The sequence below is a fragment of the Microtus pennsylvanicus genome, chromosome 5, assembly GCF_037038515.1.
Source record: "Microtus pennsylvanicus isolate mMicPen1 chromosome 5, mMicPen1.hap1, whole genome shotgun sequence".
Lineage (NCBI taxonomy): Eukaryota > Metazoa > Chordata > Mammalia > Rodentia > Cricetidae > Microtus > Microtus pennsylvanicus.
In genome coordinates this window covers 120,669,132-120,683,401 of record NC_134583.1, presented here as the reverse complement: position 1 = coordinate 120,683,401, position 14,270 = coordinate 120,669,132, and the positions used below count along the sequence as shown (strand labels likewise).

General features: G+C 44.1%; 1 protein-coding gene across 1 annotated transcript in view; it reads right to left on the bottom strand.

Moving 5' to 3' along the window:
- Pi4k2a (phosphatidylinositol 4-kinase type 2 alpha) overlaps nt 1–11,143 on the bottom strand; it is a 33,548-nt gene extending 22,405 nt beyond the window's left edge. The window contains exons 1-2 of the mRNA XM_075974112.1: nt 10,661–11,143; nt 1,352–1,552 (exon numbers count right to left, since the gene is read on the bottom strand). Of these exons, the coding sequence (XP_075830227.1) occupies nt 1,352–1,552; nt 10,661–11,092 (633 nt within the window). The 5' untranslated portion in view covers nt 11,093–11,143. The remainder of the gene's footprint in view (nt 1–1,351; nt 1,553–10,660) is intronic.
- Nucleotides 11,144–14,270: the final 3,127 nt, after the last annotated feature.

Genomic DNA, 14,270 nt, shown 5'->3' with positions numbered 1-14,270 from the left:
TCCCCTCCACCCTCCCTTTTCCTGCCTTCCTTGTGTGTTGTGAACTGAACCCTGGGCCTTGCATATGCTGAGTTAGGTGTTCTAGCACTGAGCTAACACACCCAGTCCAGGACCTCTATTCTGATATACTCAGATGAGCCCCAGGATTCTACAGCATGAAGGTGAGGGAGGGAAATTCCATGGTAGTACTCTGCAGGGAGTTGAGACAGACATTTCACTCTAACCCTAAGCCCAACCAAATTCTCTTTACCAAACCTTGCATAAGGCAGGCATAGTGAAACACTCTACAGACTAGGGTACTTGGGAGGTGGATCACAAGAGGATACTGTGCTTAGAACTCATTTGGACGACATGACAAGACCTTGTCCCCTAAAAAGAAAGGGGGGGGGTGGCGCACGCCTTTAATCCCAGCACTCGGGAGGCAGAGGCAGGCGGATCTCTGTGAGTTCGAGACCAGCCTGGTCTACAGAGCTAGTTCCAGGACAGGCTCCAAAGCCACAGAGAAACCCTGTCTCGAAAAACCAAAAAAAAAAAAAAAAGAAAAAGAAAAAAGAAAGGGGGGGGGCGGCTGGAGAGATAGCTCAGTGGTTAAAAGCATTGCTTGCTCTTCCAAAGGTCCTGAGTTCAATTCCCGGCAACCATATGGTGGCTCACAACCATCTGTAATGAGGTCTGGTGCCCTTTTCTGGCCTGTAGACACACACACAGACAGAATATTGTATACATAATAAATAAATAAATATTTTTAAAAATAAAATAAAAATAAAGAAAGAGGGACCGCAGACATGGCTCGGTGGTTAAAAGCATTTGCTGCTCTTACAGGAGTAGAGTTCAGTTCCTAGCACCCATATGAGGAGACTCAGAACCACCTGTAATTCCAGTTCCAGAGAATCTAATGCCTTCTGGCCTTTGTTGGCACCTGCACACAGGAGCACAATACACACATACTGATATACACACAAAGAATTTTCTTACTAAAAAAAAAAAAAGAAGAAGAAAAGAGAGAGAAGGAAGGAAAGAAAAAAAACTGAGAAACTGTGCACCTAAATCTTGTTCCAGAAGTCTTTGTGAATGAGCAGTAAAAGTACCTAGCTTGTGATTGCCTGGATACAAAGACCAAGGAAGCCCATAAATATATATAAGGCACCTGTGAGATTTCTAAGATTGTATATATTATGTATATGTGTCCTTCAAGAGGATCAAATTGTAAGCCCATTCCTCCCACTCAACCCCAAAAGACTGAGTATTCCAGATTTAAACAAAACCTCCCTAGACCCACTGTTCCATTAAGAGATCAGGGCTCAGCACACCTTTAGCAAAGCTCTAAAGATCCAAAAAATGGGTCACTGACCTTTGTACGGGGTACAATGTTGAGTTCCAGTTTTTGGTCCACCAAGCTAGCCCCTGCCTCTGAGAGATAACCCTGGTTGAGGACAAGGCAGTCACGGCCAAAGCAGCAAGGACAACACAACTTCTGTAGCCACTTGGTCCATTTAGGATTAAGTTGCCCGTATGGCTCTTCATTCTTGGGTTTGAAGACAGCAACGATCTTCTACGTAGCCAAAAGAAAAAGAAGACAGAGAAGGTGACTTGGAAGCCTGGAGTACCTGAGAAGTAGATCCCATACTTAGCATTTATAAGGCCTTTGACTCAGTGGAGACAGGCTACTAGAGAGAGCTATGGCCAAAAGCAGCAGACACCCCATTCTTCTTGCTCACTTCTTTGTTTTCCCCATCTCTAACCTCTAATGCAACTGTGCTTCAAAGTAAATTGCGTTTGTATGTTCAAAACCCAGAAACCAACTTGGTAATACATTTCTTTTTTTTTTTTTTGTGACAGGATTTCTCTGTGCAACAGTCCTGGCTATACTGGAACTTGCTTTGTACACCAGGCTGGCCTTAAATTCAAAGAGATCCGCCTGCTACCTCTGCCTCCCGAGTACTGGGATTAAAGACACACATCACCACCCGGCTTGCTAACACATCTTGATAGGCAACAATCCTATGTTAATACAGCATGGCTTTGTCCTCTCTAAAAGGATATAACTCACTATATATCAATGGCCCCAAATTAATCCTTTCCCCCAAAATGAAACATTAACTTATAATTGATTATATATTTTTTGTAAGAACCTCTCCCATTTATCCCATTAACAGTTTTCTTTATTATAGTATGTCACAAACTTAGTACCATCGAACTCCAACTTCCAGGGTGTGTGTATGTGTATATACTGTCATTGATATCAATTACATAAAAAACTCAGAGATGGAGAGATAGCTCAACAGTTAAGAGTGCTTGCTTTGCAACTATGAGGATCAGAACTTAGGTCCTGGCACCCAAGTAGCAAGTTGAGCATCCCTGCAAATGCCTCTAACATCAGTTCCAAAATGGGTGGAAGCAGCATATTGCTTGCTGGACTTGCTGGCTTTCAGTCTAGCGATAGATAGATAGATAGATAGATAGATAGATAGATAGATAGATAGATGGATGAAGGGACGTGAAGCATTACGGAATGAGGTTAAGAAAATTGTTAGCAGTGACTCATTTCCTCTATCATACTTATATTAACAAAACTGAAAAAAAGTTTAAGATACACAATCTAATGACAAGACAACCAAAGAGGAAACAAAAAATATAACAGGAAAAAGAATGTAGTTAGAATTGGGGTTCTCAAATTCTGATAGGCAAGGGTTTAAGAGAAAAGAACCCACAATTCATTTTCTCTATCCTAAAGTAATTGAATCTGTTTTTTCTGGCTTTATTTCTAGAGTCAGGTTCTTACTGTGTATCCCTGGCTGGCTTGGAACTCAGCTGTACAGACCTTCTGACCTCCTCTACCTCTCAAGTGCTGGGATTAAAGGTGTGCTACACCACGTCTAGACTCTGAATGCTTTCTTTCACTGAACCTTAGGCCCTCTGGACTTATTTACCTTATTCCTTCCAGAACCCAAACTGGTGATTCTAAGGAAGAAAAGCAGATATGCTAACCAAGAGATTCGTCTCATTACTCTTTTCCTTCCTTCTTTCCTTAACTCACAGCCAACCTCAGTTAGAGTAGGTGACAGCAGACAACACGTACCCATCTCCTCCATTAGTTGAGTTCCAGTGAACTTACTCATCCCATCTCTAACAAGAACTAGTTAAGTCTTGAAGTCAGACCTTTAATAATCTCCTTGCAAGGATTTGAAAAGGCAAGAGAAACCCAGAACTCTCTTTTTTCTTCCAAAAAGAATAAGTTTATTCTTAAAGTCAAACTCATTTATTGGTAAAAGTAAAATACAAACCATATTATAAGTATTTGTAATTACTTTTTATTTAAAGACACAGTCTCACTATGTAGCCCTAGCTGGCCTATAACTTATTATATAGACCAGACTAGTTGAACTCACAGGTATCTGTCTGCCTCTGCCTCTGCCTCCCCAGGGATGAAACCACACCCCAGCAAGGAATTACTTTCTTATCCAGAGGGGCCCGCCAGTCTCTGTGCTCATCCTGAACACAGTCTCTGGAAAGCAGAGCAGCAGCCACAGGCTCTCAGCTGTGAACAGGGCTGCTGAGACTGCTGAAACAACTCCTCACCAGTGTAGCTCGCAGCGTGCAGCCTCCAGTGAGGGGGGGTGGAGATATTCCAGGTACCAGGGAGGGCTGAGAAGTACCGGGAATAAATTAAATTCTTCCACTTAAAGAAAGCAGAACTTGAAGGCCAAGCTGCAGACAAGTGTCATTTATGTACTGACCTGTCAGGCTCCTCAATTTCCTCCCACTATGAGGAGAGCATGAATTGGCTCTTCAAAAGAATAAAAAAGTATGGTTACCTCAGTCACACAGGGGCTTCACTGGAGAACACTGTCTGGATTAAATAACTGAGGGAATGACAGGAGGAAGGAGGAAGAATGGAAAGCTGGAAGGACATTCAGAGAGAGAGCGAGAGACTAGGGCTAAGAATAGACCTCAGTGCAACTCAGTTCTGCTAGAATTTGATCAGGACCTAGTTTGTGTATGCATGTGGTAGTTTCCTCAACAGACACAAAACAGCCTCTGCCCTAATTTCCAAAGACATGATGACTGCATGTAGTGAACTATGTCACTGACAAATCAAGAATACTCTCAAAAGCACTCAAATTTAAATCCAGTATTTAGTTAAGAAAGAAAACGACTGGCTTTCCTCATCCTTTTTTCTCCCTAGATAGCCAATTCCTCTGTTAGACCCCGAATGTATCAGTTTGGTGCTGATTTTAAAAGCATTTTTTCTTAATGGCCACTTACTAAACTCCCTGTTTGATGAAGAATAATGCACAGAAACCTGAAATAGTAGTGGTCTGTGAATAAAAACAGAACTGCACCAAGAACTGTGGTACGTTGGGTGCCAAATGTAGCAAGAATAATAAAAACCCAGAGACAGAATTGGGGTTCAACCCGAAACCCAGAGCAGCCAAGCAACTAGGGAAGTATCACCTCTACCAAGGCTGAGTGACTATAGACTAAGCAGTAAGAGCCTCTCTCCCCTCCCATTTTATATTCCCTCTAGCACTGGGATTAAAGGCATGTGACTTCCTAGAACTGGAATTAAAGGTTTAGACCACCACTACCAGGATTTGTTTCTGCATTGATCTTGTGGAACCCAGGGTGGCCTTGAACTCACAGAGGTCAGCTTGTCTCCGAAATCCTGGGATTATAGGTATATGTCACCATTGCCTGACCTCTAGTGGCTTTAGTTTTGCTTTTGGTCTTCAGATAAGATTTATTTATCAAAATACAAATAATATACCACTACAAAGAACCAAAAAACTTCTTTCTAGTTGGTGTCGGAACTCACAACCAATTCCTGGAACCTAAGTTTCAGGCTAACTAACCAGCAGTGACAAGCGTAAGGATGTGATAAAGTGATCGCTGAAAAGGCAAAGGGTCACATATTTGTAGCCCCAACTACCCACCAAAAAGACTGAAGATCACTGGAGCCCTGGGGTACAAGGCCAGCCTGGGAAACAATGCTGAGGACAACTCCCCCCACCCCAATAAACAAAACAATCCAGGTGTGGTGGTGCTACATAGTAACCAAAGTTTTATAAAAATAACCATTTTCAAAAGTTTTTGCAAAACTATGTAATATCTGAATTGACAGACCACTGACTTTTCATACCTTCCTTGGTTTTCAGGGTTTCAGTATCTCACATCATGTGATTTCTTCACATCTCTGCTCTACACACAAAGGGAAATGAGACTAAGAGCAGATAAACAAAGCCTAAAGTTACTATAAACATAATCATTCCTGAGCCCTCAAGAGAAAATTTCAGTGAGCCCTGGGCCATGCTCTAAGAATGACTGTGCACTGCAAACTATTTTACTCATAACTTGGGAATGCGATAGATCCTTGTACCAGACGGCAGATAAAGCTTAAAATCTCATGACCTACATCCATATGGGAAAGAGAGCATTCATTATATCATTTAAGTGTTTTGCTCCTTAAGATTTGGTGATGGCTATCGATATGGTTCTTAACCAAGTGGAGGGATGGGAGAATTCTTTCGGATGGATGTCGGCAGAGAACTTGAGGAAGCCAGTCCTATCCTACCACACTGGTTCTGGGAACTGGATTCAGGCCCTCAGGCTTCGTCGTCAGCACCTTCACTGAGTCCTCTGACTATCCCAATTTCACACACATAACATTTTCTCATGAAAATGACATCTTTTGCTGTTTTTCAAATATTCATATGTTGAATGTGTTTCTTCTGCACATACAAATAAGAAAGCCTTTGTAAAAATGCTATTTTTAGAGGCATATGCACACATACACTAAGTAAACAGACTTAAAAAAATAACATAGGCAGGGCATGGAGGTGTATACCTTCAATCCCAACATTCAGGAGGCAGAGGTGGTCAATCACTGTTGAGTTCCAGGCCAACCAGGCCTATACAGTAAGCCCCTACTTTAAAAAATAAATAAATAAATAAATAGATTAAAAACAAGATGGAATGGTGATGAAGACCTTTAATCCCTGCAAGGCAGAGGCAGATGGATCTCTGAGTTAAAGGTCAGCCTGGGTCAAAAAATTCTAGGTCTGGCAGGGCTACATAGTGGGATCCTGTCTCCAAAAATCAATCAATCAAAGAAATGAAATGCATATATATGTATAAAAGTATATATAATTTACATACATATATATTTTTTTAAGTTGAAAATAACTGATATGATATAAAGTTCCTAGATGGATATCCCTGCAGACACTGCAATTGGTAATTTTATGCAAAGACTAAAGAGCATTAGTTAATGAATTGCTATTCTCAGTGGTTATGAGAATATCATATCAAAATTATACTACTTCTGCCTTACACAACACCATGTATCCAAGAAAGCCTACTATAGAGGTCAATGGGCATAAAACTGTGAAAGAGGACAAAACAAAGCCAGTCATGAAGGAACACACCTGTAACCCTAGGAACTCAGGAGGTGCAGGCAGGAGAATCAAGAGTACAGAGTCATTCTCGGCTAAATAGCTAGACTGAGGTTAGCCTGGGCTACCTGAGACCATTTAAAAAGAGAAACAAAAACAAAAGAGCAAAATGAAGAAAACTCTTGACTATGTACCTGCTAAGTACTAGGAACTACCTACCTGGGGCTTTCATGTGTGATATCTCACTTTACCCCATCCCCCAGAGACAGGGTCTTACTTTACTATGTAGGCCTGGCTGGCCTGAAACGCAATATATAAATCAGGCTGATCTGAGATTCACAGAGCTCCGCCTGCCTCTGCCTCCTAAGGGTTGGGATTATAGGCCTGCACCACCATGCCTGGCTTATTCATCTTCTTTAACAAGTTAGGCCATGCCGGGCGGTGGTGGCGCACGCCTCTAATCCCAGCACTCAGGAGGCAGAGGCAGGTGGATCTCTGGGAGTTCGAGGCCAGCCTGGTCTACAAGAGCTAGTTCTGGGACGGGCACCAAAGCTACAGAGAAACCCTGTCTCGAAAAACAAAAAAACAAAAAAACAAAAAAAAAAAACAAACAAGTTAGGCCATAGAGGAGTAATGCTGAGGAGATACCTCTGCAGCTGAGTGAACATGAGCTCTGAAGACCAAGGATGTAAAGTGAGGAAGGGTAATGTGAGCACACATCACCATGACAACTTCTAATCTAGCATTTTCCATTTTACTGTTCCAGGTCCTAACTTGATCATCCTGTGGCAGAAACTACCATAAACTGGGAAGTGGAATCAAGGCTGTCATAGAGAAGAATCTCTCAGAACAAGCTAGAGTCCTTGCTGCTCTTCTGGAGCGCCTGAGCACAATTTCCAGCACCCACATCAGGTGGCTCTCACCTGCCTGCAGCCCTGGTTCTGGGGCAACCAACACCCACTTCTGATCTCCCTGGGAACCCACACAAGTGGCATACTAACATGCAGACACACTCATATATAAAATAAATTAAAATTAAAATAGGCTGGGCATGGTGCTGTACACCTTTAATTCTAGACATAACGAGGCTGGGTCAACATAGTGAGTTCCAAGCCAGCCAGGGTTACATCGTGAGATCTTGTCTCAAAAACAAACAACAAAAAATTAATTTTAAAATATTAAAAAAGATATTTCAGATTGTTCCAAAAGTAGTTATTGCACACACTACTGGTCCTCCTCTTTCCCCTTCTGCCTAACATAAGACATCTAATTTATCTTGTAGGCAAGATAAAGACTACAACTCCCAGAAACTAACTACTACAACTATGTCCTTGACAATAGGATGTAGGCAGAGAAATCTGGTGCAACTTCTAGGAAGGGCCCAAAAGGGTGGAGACACATTCTTTCTCTCCCTTCTTCCAATGGCTGACAAACAAGTAAACTTGAGTAGCCATTTTAGAAGATGCAGTGTAGGCCACATGCTAAGTACAGCTCTGAATATGGTTCTGAGAAGCTTAAAGACTTACTTTACATTTAAGATAAATATACCTTTTTTTGCCATTACTATTTTAAAATAACTATCACACATAGGCAAGTCCAATACTAACCAACAGCAAAGCTAAAATGAGAAACCATAAATTCAGATGCCTGACTTCCAGGAGTCAGACCTCGGGAGCCAAGAAACCTGCCTTACTAGGGAAGGGATCTTGTGCAAATCAATGTCACCTGTGGAGATAAGACAGTACCAACTTCTAAGGTGGTTATGGGGAATGTGTTAGCATTTATAAAGCATTTTAAAACAGTGCTAGCATAAGGGTAAGCACTATTTAAGCATTAATTAAATAAATACGGGCAGTGGTGGCGCATGCCTTTAATCCCAGCACTGGGAGGCAGAGGCAGGCGGATCTCTGGGAGTTCGAGGCCAGCCTGGTCTACAAGAGCTAGTTCCGGGACAGGCACCAAAGCTACAGAGAAACCCTGTCTCGAAAAACCAAAATAAATAAATAAACAAACAAACAAACAAATAAATGCCTTTGGTGCTGATTCTAAGGTGAAAATACCAACTACAGTGTGTCTGTGGACCAGTCTATCCTCCCCCACAAGCATTTAGGAAGTGGCCCCCTATCCTAAACCACATTTTCAATGGGAGCAGAGCAATCATACATCTGTGTGTAGATTTTTACCTCTAACAGAGAATAGTGGCCAGGAAATTAAGAGACTAGGCTCCTGAACACCATCAAAAACAATACAACAGGAACAAAAGCCCCCGGCCTATGGTCTGGCCTCCGCGTATGTACTGAGGTGACCCAAGTGACAGATCCCACCTATCAAAGTATTAGATCATTTCCCAGCTGATCTGACATACTACTTCTTTTTTTTAATGGTTTTTCAAGACAGGGTTTCTCTGTGTAAGAGTCCTGGCTGTCCTAAACTCACTCTAAAGACTAGCAGAACTCAGAGATCCACCTGCTTCTGCTAGGATTAAATGTGTGTGCCACCGTCACCCAGCACTGACATAAGTCTAAATGAGAAAAAAAATCTTACTATGGCTATGAAAAGATCTAGCAACATGCTAACTTTAACCACCTGCCTCCAAACACAACCAACACCTTAGCGCATTCTGTGTCGTACTCTCGCCTGTCCGTCCCCCTCAAAAAAGGGAAAACCTTGCTGACTTGTTTTGTTGCGCTGGGAGCTGAATCATGGACCTGCATATTCTCAAAGCTTTCTCCAGTCCAGTTTATACAAACACAGTGGACAGAATTGCTCTCACATTTTGGTAATCTTAGGGACAACTCTGGGTGAATAGATTAGTCAATGAACTCTGTCAAGAGCTGCAATTACAGCCCTTCCTGGCCACTTAGACACACAACAGCATGCTACCCATCTAAAGAGACCACATGGAGAGATGGATCAAAAGCTAAGAGGGCTGGCTGCTCTTCTAGAGGACCCAGGGGTCAGTCCTCAGCACCCACAAGACAGCTGACAACTATCTACAACTCCAGTTCTAGGGGATCCAACACCCCCTTGGCCTGTCCCAACATCAGGCATGCGCATGGTACACAGACACATAAATGCAGGCAAAGTTTTAGTACACATAAAGTTCCAAATTTTAAAAGAAAACTTTAAAAATTCACACAAAAAAATACAAGGGACCAGCTTCATAATGGTGACACATGCCTTTAATCCCAGCACTTGGGAGACAGAGGCAGGCAGAACTCTGAGCTCAGGTCCAGCCTGGTCTACAGAATGAGTTCCAGACCAGCCAAAGTGACACAGAGAAACCCTGTCTTGGGGGGGCGGGGGGTACAAGGGAATTTTGAGGTAATTTTAACACCCATTATTTTAATACATACAATAGTACATTTTAAAAATAAACCATTTTGGCACATTTGAAAATGTCAACAGGTAAGACCAGACATTTCTTGACCTACTAGCCCTTTAATAGCTCTGGTCTGATCTGTGTCCAAATTTTTAAATTCTTATTAAGTTCTCAAAAGGATAAAGTCACTTCTCAACTGCCCTGGTCATCTCATGCCCCATGTTACCCTATTTCCACACCCCCAGTACACAAGCAGGGGACAAAATTAAGGTCAGCAAAACTCTGCCATAGCTAAGCAAACTGCTGATGAGTTTGGAAGAAATTAAAGGGCAGGAGACAGTCTCCTGTAGTTAAAGCTCCGCGTTCTAAACCGAGGAACCATAAGCAACGATGCGAACCTTTTCCCAGAGTGAGCAATAACCAGGACAGATGGCACTGATGAGCCCACCCACGCTGTCACCAAAGACTTAATAAGAAACTTGGGATCCCGACACAGACAACCCCACAACACAGAGGTTGGAATTAAATCCTCAGAGCCCGTGATGGGTCAACTGACCCACAGAACATGGAAGCACTGCTTTGGGCCAACGTAGGAAAAATAAAATGGGAACGAGAAAAAGCCTAAGGCCCCGAATCTGGAGGCAATGGCCGAATGTTTGTCCCAGCAGTTTGAATCTAAAGGACCGACTGGAAAGTAGGCTAGGTCAGCACTTCTCTGCCCGGAATCTGGTCAGTTTCCTCTTTTCACTTTCCGCTCAAGCTTCCCCATCAAAAAGGTTCTGATTGATTTCTTCATCCTGAGAGGTTTCCCCATATCTAGTCCTCAGAAGCATCCCCCATACGGCCGGAGAGCGCTGACGCTGAAGTTTCTCTTCGGCACCCTTTCGATTTCCCTTCTCTCGGTCGCGGGGCGCCGTCCCCCCCACGCCCGCGCCCCCACGCTCACCCCCTGAGAGTCCTTGACGAAGTAGCTTCCGCTGGAGCCCTGGTAGATGCGCTCGGGATAGATGCAGCACTCGATGGCCACCTCGGCCTGCCGCACCACCACCTCGAACTCGGGGTCCTCCGGGAAGTCGTTCCGCTCGCGGTGGGTCTGAACAGAGTGCGCCGCCGCAGCCGCCTGGGCGGCCAGGGCCTGGGCCTGCGCAGCCACCGTGTGGTTCTGGCCCTGCGCCGCCGCGCCCCGGGCCCGGTCCAGCAGAGGCTGCCGCTCCCGGTCGTGGCCGGGCGAGCACGGAGGAGACGGGCCGGAGCCGGCCGCCGCCACGCGGACCGCGCCCCCGGGTACCTGCGGAAAATGAGCTCCCGAGCCCGACGGGAAAGTGTACTCTGGAGGTTGGGCCCGCTCGGGGGACACTAGCGGGCTCGTCTCGTCCATCCCTCAGGCCGCCGGCTCGGGGACCCGGCGCGCTCCACACCAGCGAGCTCGCGGCCACGACCAATCCGCGGCACTCCCCACCTCCCGCCTGGCCAACCAGGGCGCGGTGCCGCCGTAGCCCCGCCCCCAGCCTGCCCTGTTTACTTGGCGACGCGTAGGCACGGCCCCTCGCGCTCAAACAGGGGCCAATCAGAACCTGCGCCTACGCAATCACGGCCTCCACAGCTTTCGCGTCACCTTCTGTGAAGACTGCGCATGTTCCACGAGACGAACTCGGGTCAGGCACGCCTTCTGCCCTTAGCCCCGCCCCAACTTCCAATTGGCAGCCAGGTTGTCGGACGCTTTCCTAATAGCTCCTTTCTTAGTCACTTGTTAATTGAGTGCCAACGATGAACTGGCTGTGAAATTGCAAAATGCCATTTTTGTGTCAATAAGCACAAAGAATTGAGAAGACAACAATGAAGGTGCCCCACTCACCCCATGCTATCTCATAACTTTAAAATCCCAGCCCTCTTGCAATTTACAAAGTGTCTGAGCCAATGATTCAACGCTTTATCTGATCATTGAGGAAAGCTTTGGTTCCTTGAAACTAAAAAGCTCATGACTTTATTCACATCAATGTCTAGACACAGTTGGTGTTCGTTTTCATTAGTAAAAGGAAGAAGAAAATAATTCCTCTGTTCTCACTCTAGATAAACACCATCGGGAGACAGCCACAGATAAATAGTTCATAGACTTGAAATTATGTTGGCGAGTGAGTGAAAACTGTATCCAGAGCCTGTACTAACAGCCAGCTCCTAAAGGAAGAAACTGGATCACTGACGGGAGAAGAAAGAAAGGAAAGAAACACCGTACTCGTAATGCATTGTCAAAAGAAAAAGGAAGAAGGCTAAAGCTTAATTAGGACAGCCTGCTTTGCTGGGGGGGAAGGGGGGGAGCAGCAGAGGGCATATGAAGGATAGATACCAAGAGCTTGGAAGGAGGGCAGGGGTGTGTGGTGGAGCAAACTCCACATCAAACACCTCTATTGTAGAAAATTATTTTAAGGTGTGTTACTTTTGTTTATGCTGCATTTGTTTAACCCTGTGAAGCTGTGATTCTTTGCCTGTCTAAAACCATGTGATGAGCTAATAAAGAACTGAATGGCCGATAGTGAGGCAGGAGCAAGGGAAGGTGGGGGGCCGGCAGGCAGAGAGTATAAATGGAAGGAGACACAAGGAAAAAGAGGAGCAAAGGAACAGGAAGAGAACAGGAGAGGAGGATGCTAGGGGCCAGCCACCCAGCCAACAAGCCACGGAGTAAGAAGGAAAGTAAGATACACAGAAGTAAGAAAGATAAAAGCCCAGAGGGAAAAGGTAGACGGTTAATTTAAGAAAAGAAAAGCTGGCCAGGCGGTGGTGGCGCACACCTTTAATCCCAGCACTCGGGAGGCAGAGGCAGGCAGATCTCTGTGAGTTCGAAGCCAGCCTGGTCTAGAAGAGCTAGTTCCAGGACAGGAACCAAGGAAAGCTATGGGGAGATGGCTCAGCAGTTAAGAGCATTGCCTGCTCTTCCAGAGGTCCTGAGTTCAATTCCCAGTAGCCATTATATGGTGGCTCACAACCATCTGTAATGAGGTCTGGTGCCCTCTTTTGGCCTTCAGGCATACACGCAGAAAGAATATTGTATACACAATAAGTAAATAAATAAATATTTTTTTTAAAAAAAGCTATGGAGAAACCCTGTCTCGAAAATCACAAAAGAAAAAGAAAAGAAAAGCTGTCTAGAAACAAACAAAGCTAAGGCCACACACTTATAACTAAAAATAAGCCTCCGTGTGTTATTTATTTGGGATCTCACACAACAGTGCACATCAAATCCACTCCAAACCCAGACACTGAGTGGAGAATGGATGCTGCAGGGGATGGATCAACAGTTAAGAGCACTTGCCGCTCTTGAAGAGGAATGGAATCAGTTCCCAGCACTCACATCACCTATAACCCCAGCTCCAGGAATCTGACACACACACATATGCACACACACGCACACATGATAATTAAAGTGTAGAATTACTACTTAGAAACATGGGCCTGGATATCAGGAACATTTGAGCTTAAACTCTGTTCTCTAAACGATTAGAAATTTTTAAGAAGGTAATTTTTAAAACTCCTCATCCATAAAATGGGAATAATTGCCATTACCTCACTTGATTTAAGAAAAGACTCTATAAGTAACATGTCTAACGTTGTACTCAGGACCTAAATAGCCCTCCACAGATGTTCCCCTTTCGTTGCTGCTGGGATTATTGTTAGCATTATTTTTGTTTTTCTTCTCAAAGCCACCAGCAGGTAGAACAAAGAGTTTTCACAGAAAATGACCAACCACATAATCCCCAATATTTTATGATCATGCAGTAATATTTTATTTAATTTTGTGTGTATGTATTGTGTATGTCACGTGTGGAGGTCAGAGGACAGTAACTAGTTCTCACCTTCTATTATGTGAGTTCCAGATTTCAAACTCAGGTTGTCAGACTTGGTGGCAAGTATCTACCCGCTGAACCATCTCACCTTGCACCCATAATCCTACTTTCTTGAGTCAAATTATTGCTCCAACTCACCAGAAGTACTGAATTGAAAGAACTATTGTTTGGTTCTATGTGTGGGAATATCTTGAACTTATTTTTTTTCAAGTGAATCCCTCTAGGCCTGAGAGAATAGCTCAGTAGTAGATTGTTCGATTACCATATAGAAGACCCCATGTCCAACCCCCAGCACAACAACAACAACAACAACAACAAAGAACAAGACTGAGCAAAGATCTACATAGAGTTCCATTGGCCCTTCAGTCATAACCAATGCAGTGACATCTGCTTCCTGTGTCCTCAGAACCATGGAAATGATGTGTGGTATCCTCCATCTCATTGAGCTTATGGACTTAAAATTATGGGCAAGAAAAGTTCTCTGTGGTATTCTGAGTTTTCTCTGTAGAAGTCTTCTGAGGCTTTATTTCTTATCTCCCTCTTAGATCTTGATTACCCTTTTACTTAAGCATGTCAGAGCCTGTCCTAATACACGTGGAGAGCTAGCACCTACCCAGTGGTAAGTGTGTACTGGGTATTGCTTTAGATGTTTTACATGGATGGACTCATTTAACTGCCATTATAACTCCCATGATGTTAGATGCTGCGTCCTAAGGA